This window comes from Eleutherodactylus coqui, chromosome 7, assembly GCF_035609145.1.
Source record: "Eleutherodactylus coqui strain aEleCoq1 chromosome 7, aEleCoq1.hap1, whole genome shotgun sequence".
Taxonomy (NCBI): domain Eukaryota; kingdom Metazoa; phylum Chordata; class Amphibia; order Anura; family Eleutherodactylidae; genus Eleutherodactylus; species Eleutherodactylus coqui.
This window is the reverse complement of record NC_089843.1, coordinates 60,323,226-60,344,333: the sequence shown is the minus strand read 5'-3', so window position 1 is coordinate 60,344,333 and position 21,108 is coordinate 60,323,226. Positions and strand designations below refer to the sequence as shown.

At 47.0% G+C, this 21,108-nt stretch overlaps 1 protein-coding gene across 2 annotated transcripts in view; it reads right to left on the bottom strand.

Annotated features, from left to right (window-relative positions):
* Nucleotides 1-21,108, bottom strand: part of CORIN (corin, serine peptidase) — a 271,828-nt gene that overhangs the window by 195,628 nt on the left and 55,092 nt on the right. For both annotated transcript variants that reach the window (XM_066573119.1, XM_066573118.1), the window contains exon 2: nt 14,672-14,816. In XM_066573119.1, coding sequence (XP_066429216.1) covers nt 14,672-14,816 — 145 coding nt within the window. The remainder of the gene's footprint in view (nt 1-14,671; nt 14,817-21,108) is intronic.

Below are 21,108 nucleotides of genomic sequence, written 5' to 3'. Positions count from 1 at the left end.
TGGAACTTAGACTATGCTCCTCCTATACTGCTGCTTCGGAATTGTTACTGGGGCCTGTCTTGAGTGCTACTATTACTGAAATGGAACGAAGACTGCGCTCCCACTATACTGCTGCTTCGAAATTGTTACTGGTGCCTGTTTTGAGTGCTACTATTACTGAAATGGAACGAAGACTGCGCTCCCACTATACTGCTGCTTCGGAATTGTTACTGGGGCCTGTCTTGAGTGCTACTATTACTGAAATGGAACTAATACTGTGCTCCCCCTATAATGCTGCTAGTGATATGTTAGTGGGGCCTGTCCTAATGCTACGGCTGTAATGTTACGAATTATGGGCTCTGCCTATACCGCTGCTAATGGTATGTCTCTCGGGTGTAGAAACAGAGGCTTCCCAAAGACATGATGGCGGCGAGGCCATTTCCCACCAACACGGTTACTGTTAAGGTGCATATAACCACGGACACGTGGAGAGGACACGTAGTGCCTCAAAAACATCCCCCGCCACGGCCAACTTAATCCTGGCCACATTCCGAAAACCAACAAAATGAAACCGCGCTACTAGGTCCGCAGTCACCACCACATTACCACCAACGCGGTTACTGTTAAGGTACATATTACCAGTCTGACTGGGGCATGCAGACACCTTGACAGAATGACTAGTGTGTGGCACATAGGTTCCCCATTGCTATGCCACATTGCTATGCTCCTGATGGCGGTGGCACAGGATTATATTTCTCATTGCTTCTGTACAGCATTGTGGGCTATCGCCCCACCACTTTTAAAGAGGGTCGCTGCCTAGCCGTGCCAACCTCTGCAGTGTGTGCCTGCAGTTCCTCCTCATGGCAGACGCACTTATAAATAGACATGAGGGTGGTGTAGCATGAGGGCAGCTGAAGGTTGCGCAGGGACAGTTTGGTGTGCGCTGTGGACACTGCGTCGTGCAGGGGGGAGGGGGGTTGGGCAGCATGTAACCCAGGAGAAGTGTCAGTGGAGTGTCATGCAGGCAGTGATTGTGCTTTGTTGGAGGTAGTGTGGTGCTTAGCTAAGGTATGCCATGCTAATGAGGGCTTTTCAGAAGTAAAAGTTGTTGGGAGGGGGGGGGGCCCACTCTTGCCGGTATTGTGGCTTAATAGTGGGACCTAGGAACTTGAGATGCAGCCCAACATGTAGCCCCTCGCCTGCCCTATCCGTTGCTGTGTCGTTCCCATCACTTTCTTGAATTGCCCAGATTTTCACACATGGAAACCTTAGCGAGCATCGGCGAAATACAAAAATGCTCGGGTCGCCCATTGACTTCAATGGGGTTCGTTATTCGAAACGAACCCTCGAGCATTGCGAAAATTTCGTCCCGAGTAACGAGCACCCGAGCATTTTGGTGCTCGCTCATCTCTACTTGCGATGCTTTGACCGATTCTGCAGTATGATGTAATGTCATAGCATTACATCAAACTGCAATCAGGCAGGCAGGCTATCAAGCCACCCACGGGCTTGGCTTGATAGGTATTCTGCCATGACAGACAATAGTATTACTTATGAATAATCTTTTCCTAACATATACCTATTAGACCCCATTAGCATTACATACCCCCAGAAATCAAGTTTGTAAAACTCCTGTGCCATATGCAAATCAAGGGTTAACAGTCCAATAGGAATAACAGGATGGTGCCAGCCACTCACAGGCCTCTCTATGAACCAGTCCTGTGTATCTAATTGATGTGGATGACATCCCTATATCATCCATAAGCAGGGGACCGGTTCGCAGAGAAGACTGTGGAGGGCAAGCATTATCCGATTACACCCACTAAACTGATAACCCTTGATTTTCATATGGCACGGGAGGAATACGAACTTGATTTCTGGGGGTATGCTGGGCTAATAGGTACATGTTAGGAAGCAGTTATTTATGAGTAATTCTATTGTGTGAATTCTTTACTAGGGTTTTACCTGCTGATGGGTTTCCTTTAAATGGGCGAAGGGCTGTCCAGGATTAGAAAAATTAGTCTACTTTTTTTCCTAAAACAGTGAAGTATCTGTGAATAGACTACCGAATACTGTTGGTCCTCCCAAAGCAAAGTGAATATGGCTGGCAGGCAGTCTGAAAATATGCTAAATCTATCACAGTGGCTTACTGTATATTAAATGATAAATCTGGCACATCTTTATACTCTTTTGTCTAATTTTACATCGCCTATTGTTTAGCTTAGTTTACATTACAATTTTGAGCTAACATTTTAGAGCATGATGTTGCATTTTAGCCGTACCCTTTTTTAGCCAATGTATGTACCTTTTCTGTTAAACCATGTCCCTCTCCATAATGATCGTGCAGAGCGTTCCTGTTAAACTCTGCCTGATCACAGAGTGTGGAGAAAGCAGAAGTGCAGCCATACAGTAGCTGCTCAGTCCTCTCTATCTCCTCGATCAGTGATGGTAGGACACAGGAAGCTGAAGCATTAGTGTTCAGCTTCGTGTGACAGCTGAGACAACACTAGACCCCCAGTATGAAATATTAACCCTTTCACGGCCTTCCATCAGGGTCCCTAAAGCGAAAGTGAATTTTATTGTTCGGTTTAAAGGCGACACAACGACTGACCAATAAACGGGAGTTATTCGCTTTTCGCTCGGGGTTCATTTTATGCAAAGATAAAAATTCTTGGCTCGTTCACTTATCGTTCAGTTTACATAGCGATCATTCGGTCTTTCATCAGAGGTATATATTGGTCTTTCTTGATGTATGCCCCTGACCGAAGGCTCTGATGAATGACAGTGTACAAGAACATAATAGCATACATCATCCATAGAGTCCCACTGTAGAAATAAATTACTTGATGCCTCTCTATGGAATAGTGCAGTCTACGTCACTCTTCTATGCGGTAAAAAAAAAGTGTGCAGCCATATATGTTGCCGACATTTGCCAAATGGACACTCTTTTGCCATTCGTTGGGTCATGGGAACGTGTCTGAGTACTGAACGAACAATGCTTTTTTTGCGCACGTTTCAGCATATATGTACTTTTTCCATGTGCAAGGCAAAGATGCACCGATTGAAATGGATAATTAGTCTAATGAGTTCTCTTTTCCCTGCGCAATTATGCAGTGTTTCATACATCATCTAGCATCCCCATTGATTTCTATGGGGACGTTTGGCGTGCAAATGCACAGGAGAATAGAGCAAGCTGTGGCTTCTGTGCGCAACCGAAACCCATTTAAATCAATGGTTCTATTCTCTGTGCATTGCACTGCAAATTTTGCGTGTGTATATACGCCCATGTGAAATGGTCCTAGCTGTATTGCTCACTGGTTACAAAGGCTTAGAGAGAACACTGGGCACTGGTACATTATCCACGAGGCACGAAAATCTTTAGTTTGGGGAAGGAGCGCAGTGCTATTCCATATTGTCACTATAGAAGCGCAGGTGGGTCACCAGAGAAGCTGGAAATAGCCATGAAAACCAAAGTATAAACCCCAGCAGATTTACATTCTTATGTTTCATGTGTGTAAAGAAAAAAAACCAAATATTTTATTCTGGCGCCCTTATATGCAAATATAACACAATATACCTGCCAGTAAAAAGGGGGCGGGGTCAGATGTCAATTATTAATAATGACATAAAATCAGTTTAAAATTACCTGTCGTCCAGCAGCGTCAGTGTTCTGCATATGTTTTATCGGTCATGCATTTGAGTTTAATGCCCAAGAATTGATTGATAAAATAATTTAAACCTGATATTTGAGATAAGCAAGTCCAACTTAAAGCCCTGTCCAGACTGTGACTCACACATCTGATTGAAGAAACATATTAAGAGCAAATCCTACATTCTTAGTCTAGGCACTCAGCCTACTAATATTGTGATTTGTAAAAAAGCATTTCTCTCCAAAAAGCTGTTTGCGTCTTCCAGCAACTTTGATGTTCTCACTGATTTCGTATGTATACTGGCAATTATACAAACATTACATTTGTCTGTTTGCTGCATTCCTTTTTGATTCAGGCACTTCAACTTATTAGTAATTGTTCAACATTAAGCCACTGATGTTCTCGGTCTTTTTGCTAACTTTTCGAAACTCCACTCAAAACACATTTTGTTAATCCATTAGTAGAGAAAAAAGGAAATGTACAATCATTACAAAACACAGCAAGACTCACTTAGTTAAACAAGGGGATTCACTCTCACTTGAAGGGGTTTTCCAGGACATAAAAATAAATTTAGAGGCTGGGAATGGTGTAAAGTAAAGAATTAAGACATACTCAAATTCTAAAGTCCAGGAGCCCCCATTTAGTGCAGGTCCTGATAGGAGTGTAGCTGTAGGGAGTTCAGGGGTAGCAGTTGCTACCGGGCCTTGGAGCCTTAAGGAGCCCAAAGGACCCTTCCTGACAAAGGAACAGAGCAGAGGTGTAGCTATAGGGGGTGAAGGGATAGCAGTTGCAAATGGGCCCTGGAGCCTGATGGAGTCCAAAAGCCCCTCCCTCATGTAAGAACAGAGCAAAGGTGTAGCTATAGGGGGTACAGGAGTAGCATTTGCTACTGGGCCTTAAAGCCTTAGGGGGTTCAAAGGTCCTTCCCTCACATAAGAAGCTACCAGTATTATAAACAGCATATAGTAAATAGGGGGCCCTATTACAGATTTTGCATCGGAGCCCGAGCGCTTCTAGTTATGCCTCTGGTGCAGGAGCCACAGTCCCTGCCACTATGATCTCAGAAGAAGCTACAGCATCATGTGCCATTCATTGTACACATCACAGCTCAGCCAATCGCGGGCTGTAGTGATCACAGGATGTTAATGGCAAAATTAGAACTGAAATTTGTGATTCGATGTGCGGTCACATACACAATCATGCCACATGACTGCTACAGCTTGGCTCCTGCACTGATTGGAGAGCCACTTAGGGATGTGGGAGTGTCATTTTTTTATTTCACACTATTCCCTGCCCTTAAATTTGTTTGTAGTCCTGGAAAAAACCCTTTAAGAATAGTTGGTGAAGACACAGAATAAGCCTTTGTGACACAAAAATAATTTATTGGATAGATATTTTGAAACAATAATTTAGACACAAAATAGAATTTTTGAAAATGTGATCGCCTATCATTAGAGATGAGCGAACGCGTTCGTCCGAGCTTGATATTCGTGCGAATATTAGGGTGTTCGGGATGTTCGTTATTCGTAACGAACACCATGCGGTGTTCTGGTTACTTTCACTTCCTTCCCTGAGACGTTAGCGCGCTTTTCTGGCCAATTGAAAGACAGGGAAGGCATTACAACTTCCCCCTGCAACGTTTAAGCCCTATACCACCCCCCTGCTGTGAGTGGCTGGCGAGATCAGGTGTTCGCCTAATATAAAAGTCGGCCCCTCCCGCGGCTCGCCTCAGATGCCGTGTGAGTTAGATGAGGGACAGTGCTGTTTATACCGGAGCTGCTGTAGGGAAAGAATTGGTAGTTAGTGTAGGCTTCAAGACCCCCCAAAGGTCCTTATTAGGGCCACTGATAGCTGTGTGTTGGCTGCTGTTAGCAGTGGCATTTTTTTTTTCTCAAAATCGGCTCTGCAGAGCGTTGCACCTGGCATTAGGGACAGAAGTGCTGCATAGGCAGGGAGAGTGTTAGGAGTGAGTGTAGCCTTCAAGAACCTCAACGGTCCTTTCTAGGGCCATATTTATCCGTGTGCAGTACTGTCCAGGCTGCTGTTAGCTGTGCTGCATTTTTTTTGGGCTTCTCAAAATCGCCTCTGCAGAGCATTCCACCCTCCATTGATACTGCAGGGAAAGAATTGTATAGGCAGGGCCACAACACAGTTATTATTCATAGAATATACGCAGTGCTGCCTTTTGGTGGAAAAACAAGTGAAAACAAATCTATTTGTCCAGCCTCTGTCCGTCCTTACGGGCGGTGGACACGTGTGAGCTGCGTGAAAAACATTGCTAAATCATACGCACCCAGCTACGCTTTACTGCTGGCTTCGCCATTTGCTTTCCTTAATTGGGAAAAAAAATACCTGCTCTGCCAGAGTTATAATAACTCTGCTACCCTCACGTTCTGTGACACATTAGCAGGGACACAGCACAGTTATTAAACTTCTCATGTTCATTGAATATACGCAGTGCTGCCTTTTGGTGGAAAAACAAGTGAAAACAAATCTATTTGTCCAGCCTCTGTCCGTCCTTACGGGCGGTGGACACGTGTGAGCTGCGTGAAAAACATTGCTAAATCATACGCACCCAGCTACGCTTTACTGCTGGCTTCGCCATTTGCTTTCCTTAATTGGGAAAAAAAATACCTGCTCTGCCAGAGTTATAATAACTCTGCTACCCTCACGTTCTGTGACACATTAGCAGGGACACAGCACAGTTATTAAACTTCTCATGTTCATTGAATATACGCAGTGCTGCCTTTTGGTGGAAAAACAAGTGAAAACAAATCTATTTGTCCAGCCTCTGTCCGTCCTTACGGGCGGTGGACACGTGTGAGCTGCGTGAAAAACATTGCTAAATCATACGCACCCAGCTACGCTTTACTGCTGGCTTCGCCATTTGCTTTCCTTAATTGGGAAAAAAAATACCTGCTCTGCCAGAGTTATAATAACTCTGCTACCCTCACGTTCTGTGACACATTAGCAGGGACACAGCACAGTTATTAAACTTAGATTATTCATTCACTAGAGGCAGTGGGGCCTTTCGTTTTCCAAAAAGGGAAAAAATTATATTTGGCCTGCAGTCTTGCGCCAATTTATTTCCTGCCTGTGAAATCAAATCACTGGTAATACAGCATGCTGAGGGGTAGGGGTAGGCCTAGAGGACGTGGACGCGGCCGAGGACGCGGAGGGCCAAGTCAGGGTGTGGGCACAGGCCGAGCTCCTGATCCCGGTGTGTCGCAGCCGACTGCTGCGCGATTAGGAGAGAGGCACGTTTCTGGCGTCCCCACATTCATCGCCCAATTAATGGGTCCACGCGGGAGACGGTTATTAGAAAATGAGCAGTGTGAGCAGGTCCTGTCCTGGATGGCAGAAAGTGCTTCGAGCAACCTATCGTCAACACGCAGTTCTGCGCCGTCCACTGCTGCAAATCCGAATCCTCTGTCTGCTGCTCCTCCTTCCTCCCAGCCTCCTCACTCCACTACAATGACACCTGCTCAGGAGCGGGAACACTCCCAGGAACTGTTCTCGGGCCCCTGCTTAGATTGGGCAGCAGCGGTTCCTCTCCCACCAGAGGAGTTTATCGTCACTGATGCCCAACCATTCGAAAGTTCCCGGGGTCCGAGGGAAGAGGCTGGGGACTTCCGCCAACTGTCTCAACAACTTTCTGTGGGTGAGGAGGACGATGACGATCAGACACAGTTGTCTTGCAGTGAGGTAGTAGTAAGGGCAGTAAGTCCAAGGGAGCAGCGCACAGAGGATTCGGAGGAAGAGCAGCAGGACGATGAGGTGACTGACCCCACCTGGTGTGCAACGCTTACTCAGGAGGACAGGTCTTCAGAGGGGGAGTCAAGGGCATCAGCAGGGCAGGTTGCAAGAGGCAGTGCGGTGGCCAGGGCCAGGGGTAGAGGCAGGGCCAGACCGAATAATCCACCAAGTGTTTCCCAAAGCGCCCCCTCGCGCCATGCCACCCTGCAGAGGCCGAGGTGCTCTAAGGTCTGGCAGTTTTTCACAGAGACGCCTGACGACCGACGAACAGTGGTGTGCAACCTTTGTTGCGCAAAGCTCAGCCGGGGAGCCAACACCAACAGCCTCACCACCACCACCATGCGCAGACATATGATGGCCAAGCACCCCACAAGGTGGGACGAAGGCCGTTCACCGCCTCCGGTTTGCACCCCTGCCTCTCCCCCTGTGCCCCAACCTGCCACTGAGATGCAACCCCCCTCTCAGGACACAGGCACTACCGCCTCATGGCCTGCACCCACACCCTCATCTCCGCTGTCCTCGGCCCCATCCAGCAGTGTAGTTCAGCGCACCGTTCAGCCGTCGCTTGCGCAAGTGTTGGAGCGCAAGCGCAAGTACGCCGCCACGCACCCGCACGCTCAAACGTTAACCGTCCGCATAGCAAAATTCATCAGCCTTGAGATGCTGCCGTATAGGGTTGTGGAAACGGAGTCCTTCAAAAGTATCATGGAGGCGGCGGCCCCGCGCTACTCAGTTCCCAGTCGCCACTACTTTTCCCGATGTGCCGTCCCAGCCCTGCACGACCACGTCTCCCGCAACATTGTGCGCGCCCTCACCAACGCGGTTACTGCCACGGTCCACTTAACTACGGACACGTGGACAAGCACAGGCGGGCAGGGCCACTACATCTCCCTGACGGCACATTGGGTGAATTTAGTGGAGGCTGGGACAGAGTCAGAGCCTGGGACCGCTCACGTCCTACCCACCCCCAGAATTGCGGGCCCCAGCTTGGTGCTGGTATCTGCGGAGGTGTATGCTTCCTCCACTAAAGCACCCTCCTCCTCCTCCTCCTCCTCTGTCTCGCAATCAAGATGTGTTAGCAGCAGCATGTCGCCAGCAGTCGGTGTCGCGCGGTGTGGCAGCACAGCGGTGGGCAAGCGTCAGCAGGCCGTGCTGAAACTACTCAGCTTAGGCGATAAGAGGCACACGGCCCACGAACTGCTGCAGGGTCTGACAGAGCAGACCGACCGCTGGCTTGCGCCGCTGAGCCTCCAACCGGGCATGGTCGTGTGTGACAACGGGCGTAACCTGGTGGCGGCTCTGCAGCTTGGCAGCCTCACGCACGTGCCATGCCTGGCCCACGTCTTTAATTTGGTGGTTCAGCGGTTTCTGAAAAGTTACCCACGCTTGTCAGACCTGCTCGTAAAGGCGCGCCGGCTCTGCGCACATTTCCGCAAGTCCCACACGGACGCTGCCACCCTGCGCACCCTGCAACATCACTTTAAGCTGCCAGTGCACCGACTGCTGTGCGACGTGCCCACACGGTGGAACTCTACGCTCCACATGTTGGCCAGGCTCTATGAACAACGTAGAGCTATAGTCGAATACCAACTCCAACATGGGCGGCGCAGTGGGAGTCAGCCTCCTCAATTCCTTTCAGAAGAGTGGGCCTGGTTGGCAGACATCTGCCATGTCCTTGGTAATTTTGAGGAGTCTACCCAGGTGGTGAGCGGCGATGCTACAATCATTAGCGTCACCATTCCTCTGCTATGCATCTTGAGAAATTCCCTGCAAACCATAAAGGCAGCTGCTTTGCGCTCGGAAACGGGGGCGGGGGAAGACAGTATGCCGCTGGATAGTCAGGGCACCCTCCTGTCTATTTCTCAGCGCGTACAGGAGGAGGAGGAGGAGCATGAGGAGGATGAGGAGGAGGGGGAAGAGACAGCTTGGGCCGCTGCTGACGGTACACCGGCTGATTGCCTGTCATCCTTTCAGCGTGTATGGCCTGAGGAGGAGGAGGAGGAGGAGGAGGAGGAGGATCCTGAAAGTGATCTTCCTAGTGAAGACAGCCATGTGTTGCGTACAGGTACCCTGGCACACATGGCTGACTTCATGTTAGGATGCCTTTCTCGTGACCCTCGCGTTGCACGCATTCTGGCCACTACGGATTACTGGGTGTACACACTGCTCGATCCACGGTATAAGGAGAACCTGCCCACTCTGATTCCCGAAGAGGAAAGGGGTTCGAGAGTGTTGCTATACCACAGGACCCTTGCGGACAAGCTGATGGTAAAATTCCCAGCCGACAGCGCTAGTGGCAGAAGGCGCAGTACCGAGGGCAAGGTAGCAGGGGATGTGCGTAGATCGAGCAGCATGTACATCCCAGGCAGTGCAACAGTCTTTAAGGGCCTGGCCAGCTTTATGGCTCCCCACCAAGACTGTGTCACCGCTCCCCAGTCACGGCTGAGTCGGCGGGAGCACTGTAAAAGGATGGTGAGGGAGTACGTAGCGGATCGCACGACCATCCTTGGTGACGCCTCTGCCCCCTACAACTACTGGGTGTCGAAGCTGGACATGTGGCCTGAACTAGCGCTGTATGCCCTGGAGGTGCTTGCTTGTCCTGCGGCTAGCGTCTTGTCGGAGAGGGTGTTTAGTGCGGCTGGGGGAATCATCACAGATAAGCGTAGCCGCTTGTCAACCGACAGTGCCGACAGGCTAACACTCATCAAGATGAACAAAGGCTGGATTTCCCCAGACTTCTGTTCTCCACCAGCGGACAGCAGCGATACCTAAGCAATACGTAGGCTGCACCCGCGGATGGAAGCTACGTTCTCTCTCACCATCCAAAACGGGGACATTTCTGCTTCATCAATCTGTGTCTAATATTCCTCCTCCTCCTCCTCCTGCTCCTCCTCCTGAAACCTCACGTAATCACGCTGAACGGGCAATTTTTCTTAGGGCCACAAGGCTCACTCAAATAATTTTTCAGAACAATTTTTATAAGTTTCAATGCGCTTAAAAGCATTGGAACTTTAACTTGAACCAATTTTTCGTTACACTGGGCTGCCTCCAGGCCTAGTTACCACTTAAGCCACATTAACCAAAGCGATTAATGGGTTTCACCTGCCCTCTTGGCTGGCCATGGCCAATTTTTGGGATGTACATTAGTACTGTTGATACAGCAATTTTTGTGGGCCCTCGCCTACAGTGTAATCAAATTAATTTTTAGGCCACCTGCATTACAGCTGACGTTACCTCAGCTGTGTTGGGCAATGCAATGGGATATTTTTATGTACCGCCGGTGGGTTCCAGGGAGCCACCCATGCTGTAGGTGCACACGGAGTTTTTAATACATCTGTACACTTCTAAAGAACCCGTCTGACTGGGGCATGCAGTGTGGGCCGAAGCCCACCTGTATTACGCACGACATTACTACCTCAGCTGTGTTGGGCAATGCAATGGGATATTTCTATGTACCGCCGGTGGCTTCCTGGCACCCACCCAGGCAGTGGGTCCACAGGGAGTTTAACCTACATGTGTCCACTTGTAAAGAACCCCAGTCTGACTGGGGCATGCAGTGTGGGCCGAAGCCCACCTGCATTAAGCACGACATTACTACCTCAGCTGTGTTGGGCAATGCAATGGGATATTTCTATGTACCGCCGGTGGCTTCCTGGCACCCACCCAGGCAGTGGGTCCACAGGGAGTTTAACCTACATGTGTCCACTTGTAAAGAACCCCAGTCTGACTGGGGCATGCAGTGTGGGCCGAAACCCACCTGCATTAACCCTTTCCAGTCCACTGTGTGACCTGTGAAGACATTAGGGTTTAAGGCTGTACAGCTCCGTTGTTGGTAGACGTCCGTCGGGGTTCTCTTACTGTATATTGCCAGCCTCTCTGCTGTCGGAGCCTATCCTACGTGTCAGCTCATGCAGTACTGGCTTTAGCCAGCATATAGCGCCGTTGTATAACAGCAGAAAAAGAGTAAGCCCCCTAGGAAAACCATATACAAATTGGATTGGAAAGGGTTAAGCACAACATTACTACCTCAGCTGTGTTGGGCAATGCAATGGGATATTTCTATGTACCGCCGGTGGCTTCCTGGCACCCACCCATGCTGTAGGTGCACACGGAGTTTTTACTACATCTGTACACTTATAAAGAACCCCAGTCAGACTGGGGCATGCAGTGTGGGCCGAAGCCCACCTGCATTAAGCACGACATTACTACCTCAGCTGTGTTGGGCAATGCAATGGGATATTTCTGTGTACCGCCGGTGGGTTCCAGGGAGCCACCCATGCTGTGGGTCGACAGGGACTTCACAATAGGGAGTTGTACCTGCCTGTGTCTATGAATTAAAAAGCCCGGTCTGACTGGGGCATGCAGACACCTTGACAGAATGAATAGTGTGTGGCACATAGGTTCCCCATTGCTATGCCCACGTGTGCAGCTCCTGATGGCGGTGGCACAGGATTCTATTTCTCATTGCTTCTGTACAGCATTGTGGGCTATCGCTCCGCCACTTTTAAAGTGGGTCGTTGCCTAGCCGTGCCAACCTCTGCAGTGTGTGCCTGCGGTCCCTCGTCATGGCAGACGCAATTCTAAATAGACATGAGCGTGGTGTGGCATGAGGGCAGCTGAAGGCTGCCCAGGGACACTTTGGTGTGCGCTGTGGGGGGGGAGGGGGGGCGGTTGGGCAGCATGTAACCCAGGAGAAGTGTCAGTGGAGTGTCATGCAGGCAGTGATTGTGCTTTGTTGGAGGTAGTGTGGTGCTTAGCAAAGGTATGCCATGCTAATGAGGGCTTTTCAGAAGTAAAAGGCCCACTCTTGCCGCTATTGTGGCTTAATAGTGGGACCTGTGAACTTGAGATGCAGCCCAACACGTAGCCCCTCGCCTGCCCTATCCGTCACTGTGTCATTCCCATCACTTTCCTGAATTGCCCAGATTTTCACACATGAAAACCTTAGCGAGCATCGGCGAAATACAAAAATGTTCTGGTCGCCCATTGACTTCAATGGGGTTCGTTGTTCGAAACGAACCCTTGAGCATCACGGGAAGTTCGTTCCGAATAACGAACACCCGAACATTTTGGTGTTCGCTCATCTCTACCTATCATATATTTTGGTTCTGCAAGACATACAAAGGATTGAAGAATTATGCAATTGCACAGAACTCCAATCCCGAGCTGTTGACACCCTATGACACCACCATCCCGTTGTCTTTGGCCTCCCCTGCAATTTATATATCAGTGATCTACATTTATACTACAAGTGAACATTTACTTTTAACACAGCAGTAAAAGTAAATGTTCACTTGTAGTACAAAAAATAAAGTTTAAAGGGAATGTCCAGTTGCAGGACAACTTTTTTAACTATAACTGCAAATGTGTTAAAATAATAGAAGTAGCGGTACTCACCCGTCCTTACCCCCAGCGAGGTCATTGTTTAAGAATGGCTACCAGCTGATTGCTGTAGCCAATCAGAGACCGCAGCAGTCTTGTGCTGTTCACCTGGCATCAAGGCTCCCAACATCTGAGCGGTGTTGCCAAGAGAATGGCATGTGACCGCTGAGTAGCATTGGTCTCAATATTTTAACATATTTGCAGCTACAGTTAAAAATGGTTTGGCACTGGGACAACTCCTTTAACCCGTTTAGGACCAGCCACAGTAAATTTACAGCGGCTGGTCTTGGGCTTAGAGCACCGCCGATAGTAAAATTACGGCGGTGCTCTAAGTCTCCTGCCTCAGCAATCAGTCAGAGGCAGGAACGGTTTATCAGCTGTTAGTGACAGCTGATAACCCGGAGCAGAAGTCAGGAGGGGTTTTTAACCCTTCCTGCCTTCTGCTTCCCCGATATACGGTGCTCAATGAGCACTGTATGGGGAAAGTGAAAGTTAGATGTTCTTTCACTACGGGAGCCTCGGGGGGTCATGTGACCTCCCGGGATTCCCTGCTACTGCAGAGCTGGAGGGTCAGACTAGACCCTGGCAGCTCTGCAAGTGACTAACATCACCAGAGGGGTTGCTTTTCCCTGTAACTAGGGCTCCTATGGATGCCCCAGCTACAGTAGGAAAGTGTCAAATAAAGGGGGGGGAAAAAGTGAATGTCCCCCAGAGGTCTTATGGGGGACACAGATAGTAAAAAACATAATTACATACATAAGTAAAACAAAACAACAGAATAAAACAACAATACATACATAAGAAAGAGAACACAAAGCAGATGCCAACAAAAAAACGTCACCGTATGCGCCCTATAAACCAAAACCATACATACTATATATCAAAACGTCCGAAACAAATAGAGGAACCCATTCCCATACTTTATTTTAGTGTAAATATAAAAATAATTTTTTTTAAAATTATAAATGTTAAAAAAATTATTTTTTTTTAGCTTTTTACCCCCAATAAAACTAAAAAACAGAAAAAAAAGTCAGTGAAAAAGATATAAAAAAAATAGTCCTATATGTCATGGAAAAAAAACGCAGCAAAAATAATTTTGGTAGCTAAAGGGAAAAAAATAGAGCAGTAAAACCGCCACATGGGTAAAATCCCTAAAAAGTGTCTGGTCGTTACGGTACAAAACAGCTTGGTCCTTAAGGGGTTAAAAAGCTGTTAAAAACAAAAAAAAATTAAAAATTTTAATAAAGCAGTACATTAAAATACACATATTAGATATTATCTTAAAATTAATGCAATATGAGTATTTGCAGAATTAACTAAAGACAAAACGAAAACAGCAGAGCACTGTCTTCTCTTTTTTTGAACATAACGTAAAAAATATTGATTTAAATTAAATGCAAACTTTTATGTACAAAAAAAAAAGTAACACCAAAATATACTTCACATCGTCTGCAAAATCATGTTATGGCTCTCAGAATGCTTCAATGTGGCTACAAGGGTCAATATGCAAATCCCATCCCTTTAAATTGTATTTTACAAAAATCTGGACTGTCGGTAAATATGGCTTTGAATGATCTGAATACTTTGTATTACTATAGGCAGCGAACGAAACCTACACGAACCAATAAAAATAGTAAGATTGTGTCAATCTAGAAATTCAACCACCAGTTTTACATATGGCACAAATCCAATACAAAATTGCTTTGACCATCTAAAGCTGTAGTCAGACAAAGGTGGTTTAGCTATAAGCAGCGCAGAATCAATAGTCTCAAATGAGTCAAAGAGCTGCCTGCTATATAGGAAAGCGCCTGTATTATAAATGGTCCATAGTAGGGGGTGCCACCTACCAGGAGCTACAAGTTACGCCTCTGTTTGGGCAATTGGCAAAGAAGTATTTTGCTTACCTACAAAACTGAGCAGAATGACCAGCAGCAGTATAAGAGCACAAATACATGGAATCAGAATGAGCAGCAAAACCCGTAGATACTTGGCAGACGCCAGCTTCTGAGAACAACCATTCCCCATATTATCTTCATCTGCTCCGAACACCTAAATGATAAAAAAAGAACATTTTCGTGTTATTTAGTCTGCCTGGTGCCAGGAATCATCTTACCAGCTATTAGCCGATAATGAATTATTCACTACAAGCATACAACAGCTATCAATATAAGCTAAAAGTATCTATTTATAATAGACTGTTGAGTGCAGAACATATTATCCTATCTTAATTTGCAAGCAAAATAGAAATTAAAGGAGATGTCTCGAGGAAGCAGTTAAATTTTTTTTTTGCCCAGTCCCCCCCATTAAGTACACATTACTAAGCCCCCCTGTAAATGACATTTCTAGCTGGTTCGTACTTACCGTTCCAGCGTTTCAGCAACTTATAAAGTTTTCTCAAGATGGCCGCCGGCTCTTTCCCCGTCGCTCGCTGCAGCCCGACGTGCGCGCTCCCGAGACGCCGCCAGCTGTGTCTCCATGGCAACCGGACGCATCGCAGCCGCCGACCAGACGCCCCGCAGCCGCCGACCAGACGCCCACCGCCAGGCAGCAGGTAAGGCGCTAGCCCCCGGCTCCCCAGCGCTAGACCCTCAGCCCAGGTGAAGGCCCCGGAGCCCAGCGCTAGGTTCCGGAGCCCAGCGCTAGTTCCCCCGGCCTAGCGGCAGCCCCCCCGGCCTGGCGGCAGCCCCCCCCGGCCTAGCGGCAGCCCCCCCCGGCCTAGCGGCAGCCCCCCCGGCCTAGCGGCAGCCCCCCCCGGCCTAGCGGCAGCCCCCCCGGCCTAGCGGCAGCCCCCCCCGGCCTAGCGGCAGCCCCCCCGGCCTAGCGACAGCCCCCCCCGGCCTAGCGCTAGTTCCCCCATCACAGCGGCAGCCCCCCCCCGGCGCAGCCCGGCGCAGCGGCAGCCCCCCCATCGCAGCGACAGCCCCCCCGGCCTAGCGCTAGTTCCCCCATCGCAGCGACAGCCCCCCCCCGGCGCAGCGCTAGTTCCCCCGGCGCAGCGCTAGTTCCCCCCCGACCCATCACTTACCTGGGACGCTTCTCGGGGCTGCTGGGCTGGGCTGGGCTTCTCCGCTGGGCAGCTCCAGTTTCTGCACCTTCCTCTAACAGAGGAAGGTGCAGAATGGCCGCTGCAGTGCGCTCCCGAGCAGTGACAGCTCGTCTGCGCATGCGCAGAAGAGCTGTAGCGGGGAGCACACTGAAGCGGCTCGTGCTGAATAGAGAAGACCGGACTGCGCAAGCGCGTCTAAAAAAGCAAGCTGCCAGCGAATTTAGACGGAACCATGGAGACGAGGACGCTAGCAACGGAGCAGGTAAGTGGAATAACTTCTGTATGGCTCATATTTAATGCACAATGTACATTACAAAGTGCATTAATATGGCCATACGGAAGTGTATAACCCCACTTGGTTTCGCGAGACCACCCCTTTAAGATTTTTATAAAAATCACCATCAGTAAACAAAATGTATAAAGCAGAACTGAAGTTGTGAAACATATGAGTGCAAGTCTCACAAGCCGCTTGATCCAAAGTACCAAAAAAGTCCAAATCCAATAAAGTAGGGGTAGACAGCACGTCCGGGACATAAAGACCTCTTGTATTTCACCACTGGCAACGTTTCAGTTCCCGTGGCCCTTTCTCAAGCCAAGGGATTGGGTTGAGAAAGGTCCACAGGAACTGAAATGTTGCCAGTGGTGAAAGAGGTCTTTACGTGCCGGACGTGCTGTCTACCCCTATTTGATTTTGACCATTTGATTGCCATTATTGGTGCTGAAGACGGTGCAGTAAAAGTGGTAGTTACTTTTTCACATAGGTAATATATATATTGGGCAACTTTGTCATTTAAACAATAGAAATGTGAAAAAGTGTGTTATAGGTTTACCCAAGTACCAAGGTTTTCTTCTACAGTAGGTGTCTACTTAGTAGAGCTAAGTGTCTACTATCGTTGGTTTTACACCGCACTTCAGATACACCTATTGTGTGTTATTGTGGTTCATAAATGTATCTAAACATATGCGAATATACATTGCACGGTCACTTTATTAAAGACACCCATCGAGTATCCCATTGGACCTGCTTTGTCTTTCAGAACTGTAGCACTTCAGCATGGCGTCCAGCACCCAGGGGGCACTATGAAATGTTCTCCACACCATAACTCCACCCCCATCAGCCTGAAATGTTGACACCTGATAGGAATAGTTCACCAATTCATGCTGCTTGCACCAAATTCTGTCCTCTCTTCAGCACGGGGCAACAGAAATCTGAATTCATCAGAACAGGTGATGTTTTTCCACTGCTTCCATTTTTTTTACGCTTCTGCCCACTGAAGTCTTATATTTCTTTTTCTCCTACGGCCAGTTGCACCAAAGTTTTGATCTAACATCAAGTAGAAAGCCGTTGTACCTACACAGCTAGGCCCGTGATCTTAGTTCACATCTAGGTTGAATTTGATCCCTCAATTTTGGTGGATCAAACTAGTTGAATTTAGTTTAGGAGACAAAATCCAAGATGTTGGACTTGGCCGATAGCCTAATAGGCTTTTCCTGGGTGGTGAAAGTACACCTACATTTGCAGCTGGTAGCGGCCATGTTTTTACTATTGCTATGAATGCTGGGAAGATCACCTGACTACAGTCACCAATCACTGTGCACGATACGTTTATACTAGATTCAATCTTTTATCACAGATTAAGTGAACTTGGTTTTGCAAATCTTAGAACAAAAAGTGTTGGTGCGACACTTTTTTCTTGAACTAAGTTCAACAGCATGGTTGGTGCAGCCAGCCCTTTAACAGCCATGGCACTGGAACTAGCCATCCACTACTATGGCCCATCCATGCTACGAATTGACGAATTATGCATTCGGACATGTTAATTGGAGCAACAGTGTTGCAGTTCATTGCAATTTGCTTAACTGTGCAGCACCTATTCGTCAGAACAATTTTCGACATCCTCCTCTGACCCCTTTAGTTAACGAGTTGCTTACATCCACAGGCTCCCCTCTTGCTGGATGATTTTCCAGGCCTCGTTGGAAGTCACTCACATTGCTTGATTTTCTTATTGCAATGCAGATTCTCACTGAAACTGATCCATGGAAAACTTGCTCACATGATTTTATGCTGCGTTCCGGGGTCACGGGGATAATTTCCATACAGGCAAGCTCCATTTGTTAAAGGACAGATGTCTCTAATGAAGCGGTCATTCAGTCTACATCTATTATTTGCTATGTACAGTCTAGAAGACGAAGGACATATAGAACATAATTTACAGGGAAGAGATTCGCAGTCGGGAAAAAAATGAACGTTTGTTGACAAATGCAGAGGCTATATTAAGACACATTTACAATTCTCTACGTCGCTGGTAACTGATATCTCGATCTACTGCCCTCCAAGCCCATGACAGATCTATTTATACTTGGGGAACACCATCTATTACAGAGGAATGGTGTGAGACTATAAAACTTATATGGATGACCACTGCCTTCTCACCAGGAAGAGAGCGGAAGTTGGGAACTGCTTTTTTGGACAGTCATAAATAGATGAGGTCTCTGGAGGTCCTGTAAATATAACTTGGTGGCATCTCTTTTCACTACTTCTTCAATTAACCCCATGTGTTATGTCATTATAGATGTGATAGAACTATCAAAGAATGTGTAAGCTGTTTAACAATTGTCCATTCTTCTCAGGGGAGCAAAAACGCATTGCGCTTGCATGCATGTGCGAGTTTCACGCTCCCATAGAAATGAATGGGTGATTTTTTGGACAAGCAAGTGCTGCAATGTGATGTGCGGTTCTCGAAAATGCATCACAGTTGCATAAAAATCACGGTTTTGCAAGTGCCATATTAGACCAATATCACACTTGTAGTGACCTGGTGTGGTACTAAAGAATAGTAGTACTTTACCTGCAAGTTAAAAGCAACTATTCTAACTACCAGTTCATTTAACAAAGAGTAGTTAAGCTGTAGTTCATTTCATAAGAAGAGGGAGTCAGGAAACTAAAGAGTTATGGTTGTTTAGACAGTTCCCCATCGTAAATCACATAGCTGCTGAGCTGTGACAAGCCCCTAGCATGAGGAAAAAAGGAGGGGGTTAATCAGTCCACTGAGCTGAGGAATGTGACAGTTTTATGATATCTGTTATCTCTCCTTTAAAAACTGCATATAAAAGAAGATGGAAACACTACCTCTGCAGCACCACCTACTGGATGGCAACTAGAGATGAGCGAGCGTTCTCGCTAAGGCAAACTACTCGAGTGAATAGTGCCTTATGCAAGTACCTGCCCGCTCGTCTCAAAAGATTTGGGTGCCGGCGGGGGGCAGGGAGCGGCAGGAGAGAGCGGGGAGGAACAGGGTGGGAAATCTCTCTCTCACTCTCTTCCCCCCGCTTCCCCCTGCTAACTCCCGCAACTCACCGCTCTCCCCACCGGCACCCAAATCTTTTGAGACAAGCGGGCAGGTACTCGCATAAGGCACTACTCACTCGAGTAGTTTGCCTTAGCGAGTATGCTCGCTCATCTCTAATGGCACCATTCTTACAAATCAATTTCTGAATTTTTATGAAGTTTAAAAAAAAACTAAAAAAAAACAAATGATTGGGAAGAGGACACCCCATCCTAACCACATCAAAAAGTTCATTGTCTACAGCCAGGCCATCAGATACAACCTGATCTGCTCCAAGCCAACAGACAGAGAGGAACACTTACACAGTTTCAAAAAGACATTTTTAAATCAGGGCTACCATCCCACCTCAATTGATGACCAAATCACAAGAGCCACCGGGATACCCAGAAATCAACTACATCAATAGAAAGTGGAAAGAAAAAAATGGATATGTGCCTCTACAAAATGCATGTAAATGAAGCCTATGGTTTCCAATGGTTCATGTACGTGAACATTTTGTAGCAATGTAGTAGTCTTACAAAGTCGTGTGATTCTGTAGCCCATGTAAAATAGGCCAAAAAGTTTGGTCTGTAAACTGAACAAGGGTGTATGGCTGCTGCTAATAGATATGTTACTCTCGGAGGAAAATGCGATTGTTCTCAACAAGAGAAACCAAGTAACCCTGTAGGTATGACACCTTTTAATGGCTAACAAAAATACATCATGTTATAGCAAGCTTTCAAACAGACTTAGGGTCCTTCCTCACTTATAATGGAATAGATCCGAAGACGCATAGATATATATACACATACATATGAAAAGGCACTGACGTGGTGTGATTAATTTGCACTTAAAACAATATCAGAACAGGATGAGCAGAGGAGCAAACACTTAAAACTTTCACATCCCTTATCAGTGGACTAATTATGGTCCCTAAATTGGTGTTAGGGGGTCACCAGGTCTGTGTGTTATCTCTGCTATAGATTTCTCATAATCTCCAAGCAAGCAGCCATTTGAAATGTTTATGCCTGTGTTGAAAGTGTCAAAAATGGTTATAAATTTGTACTCCCAAATTATTCTACAAAATTACCTTTTAATATTTTAACTTTCATATGTTCTATGTTGTGTCTGTGGCTAGAAAAATGCCCGGCCACATGTAATTTAAGTGCAAATTAATCACACCATGTCTGTTCCTTTTCATATGTATGTGTATGTATATGTATGCATCTTCAGATCTATTCCATTAAGCTTGAAGAAGACCCATAATTAAGTTTGAAAGCTCGTTATAGCATCACGTCTTTGTGTTAACCATTAAAAGGTATCATATACACAAGATTACTCGCTTTCTCTTCGTGAGAACAATCACATTTTGCTTTACTGGCTAAAGGCCCATTTACATGCAACGATTATCGCTCAAAAGTCGTATAAATGACCGCAAATGAGCGATAATTACTGCATGCAAATACTACCATCGGGCACTTTTTATCTGAATGCTGATTTTAAGGTGATATTAAAATCCATTGTTCAGCCACAGAGAGAGAAAGTGTCTCTCAACAGACCACGTGCTGTGTTCTCAACAGGTCATAGAGCAGGTTAGCATGTATAACACTTACATCCCCAGTCTCAGCACCTCACCTAGTTTTAGCCCATAAGCTTAGCTTATAGGGCTACAAGTAGGTAACAGCTTCTCTTTAAGTCAGTTTCACAGTGTGTGTAATGCTTGTTGTTGCATGAATCTTACCACAGAAACTACCTAGGGCGACATAAGCACTTCTATCACAGTTGCTAATTATGATCAAACAGCTCCTGTCACACAGTTATAATAGAGGAGATCACAGCTCATCCTCCTCCTGACTGTATACATCTGGGCTGTAGCTTATTTAGGTCAACATAGAAGGTAATCATAATTATACTGTACCCCCAGCAACCAAAATGGGTATAGCCTCAGCCACTGCTGGGCTGATGCATC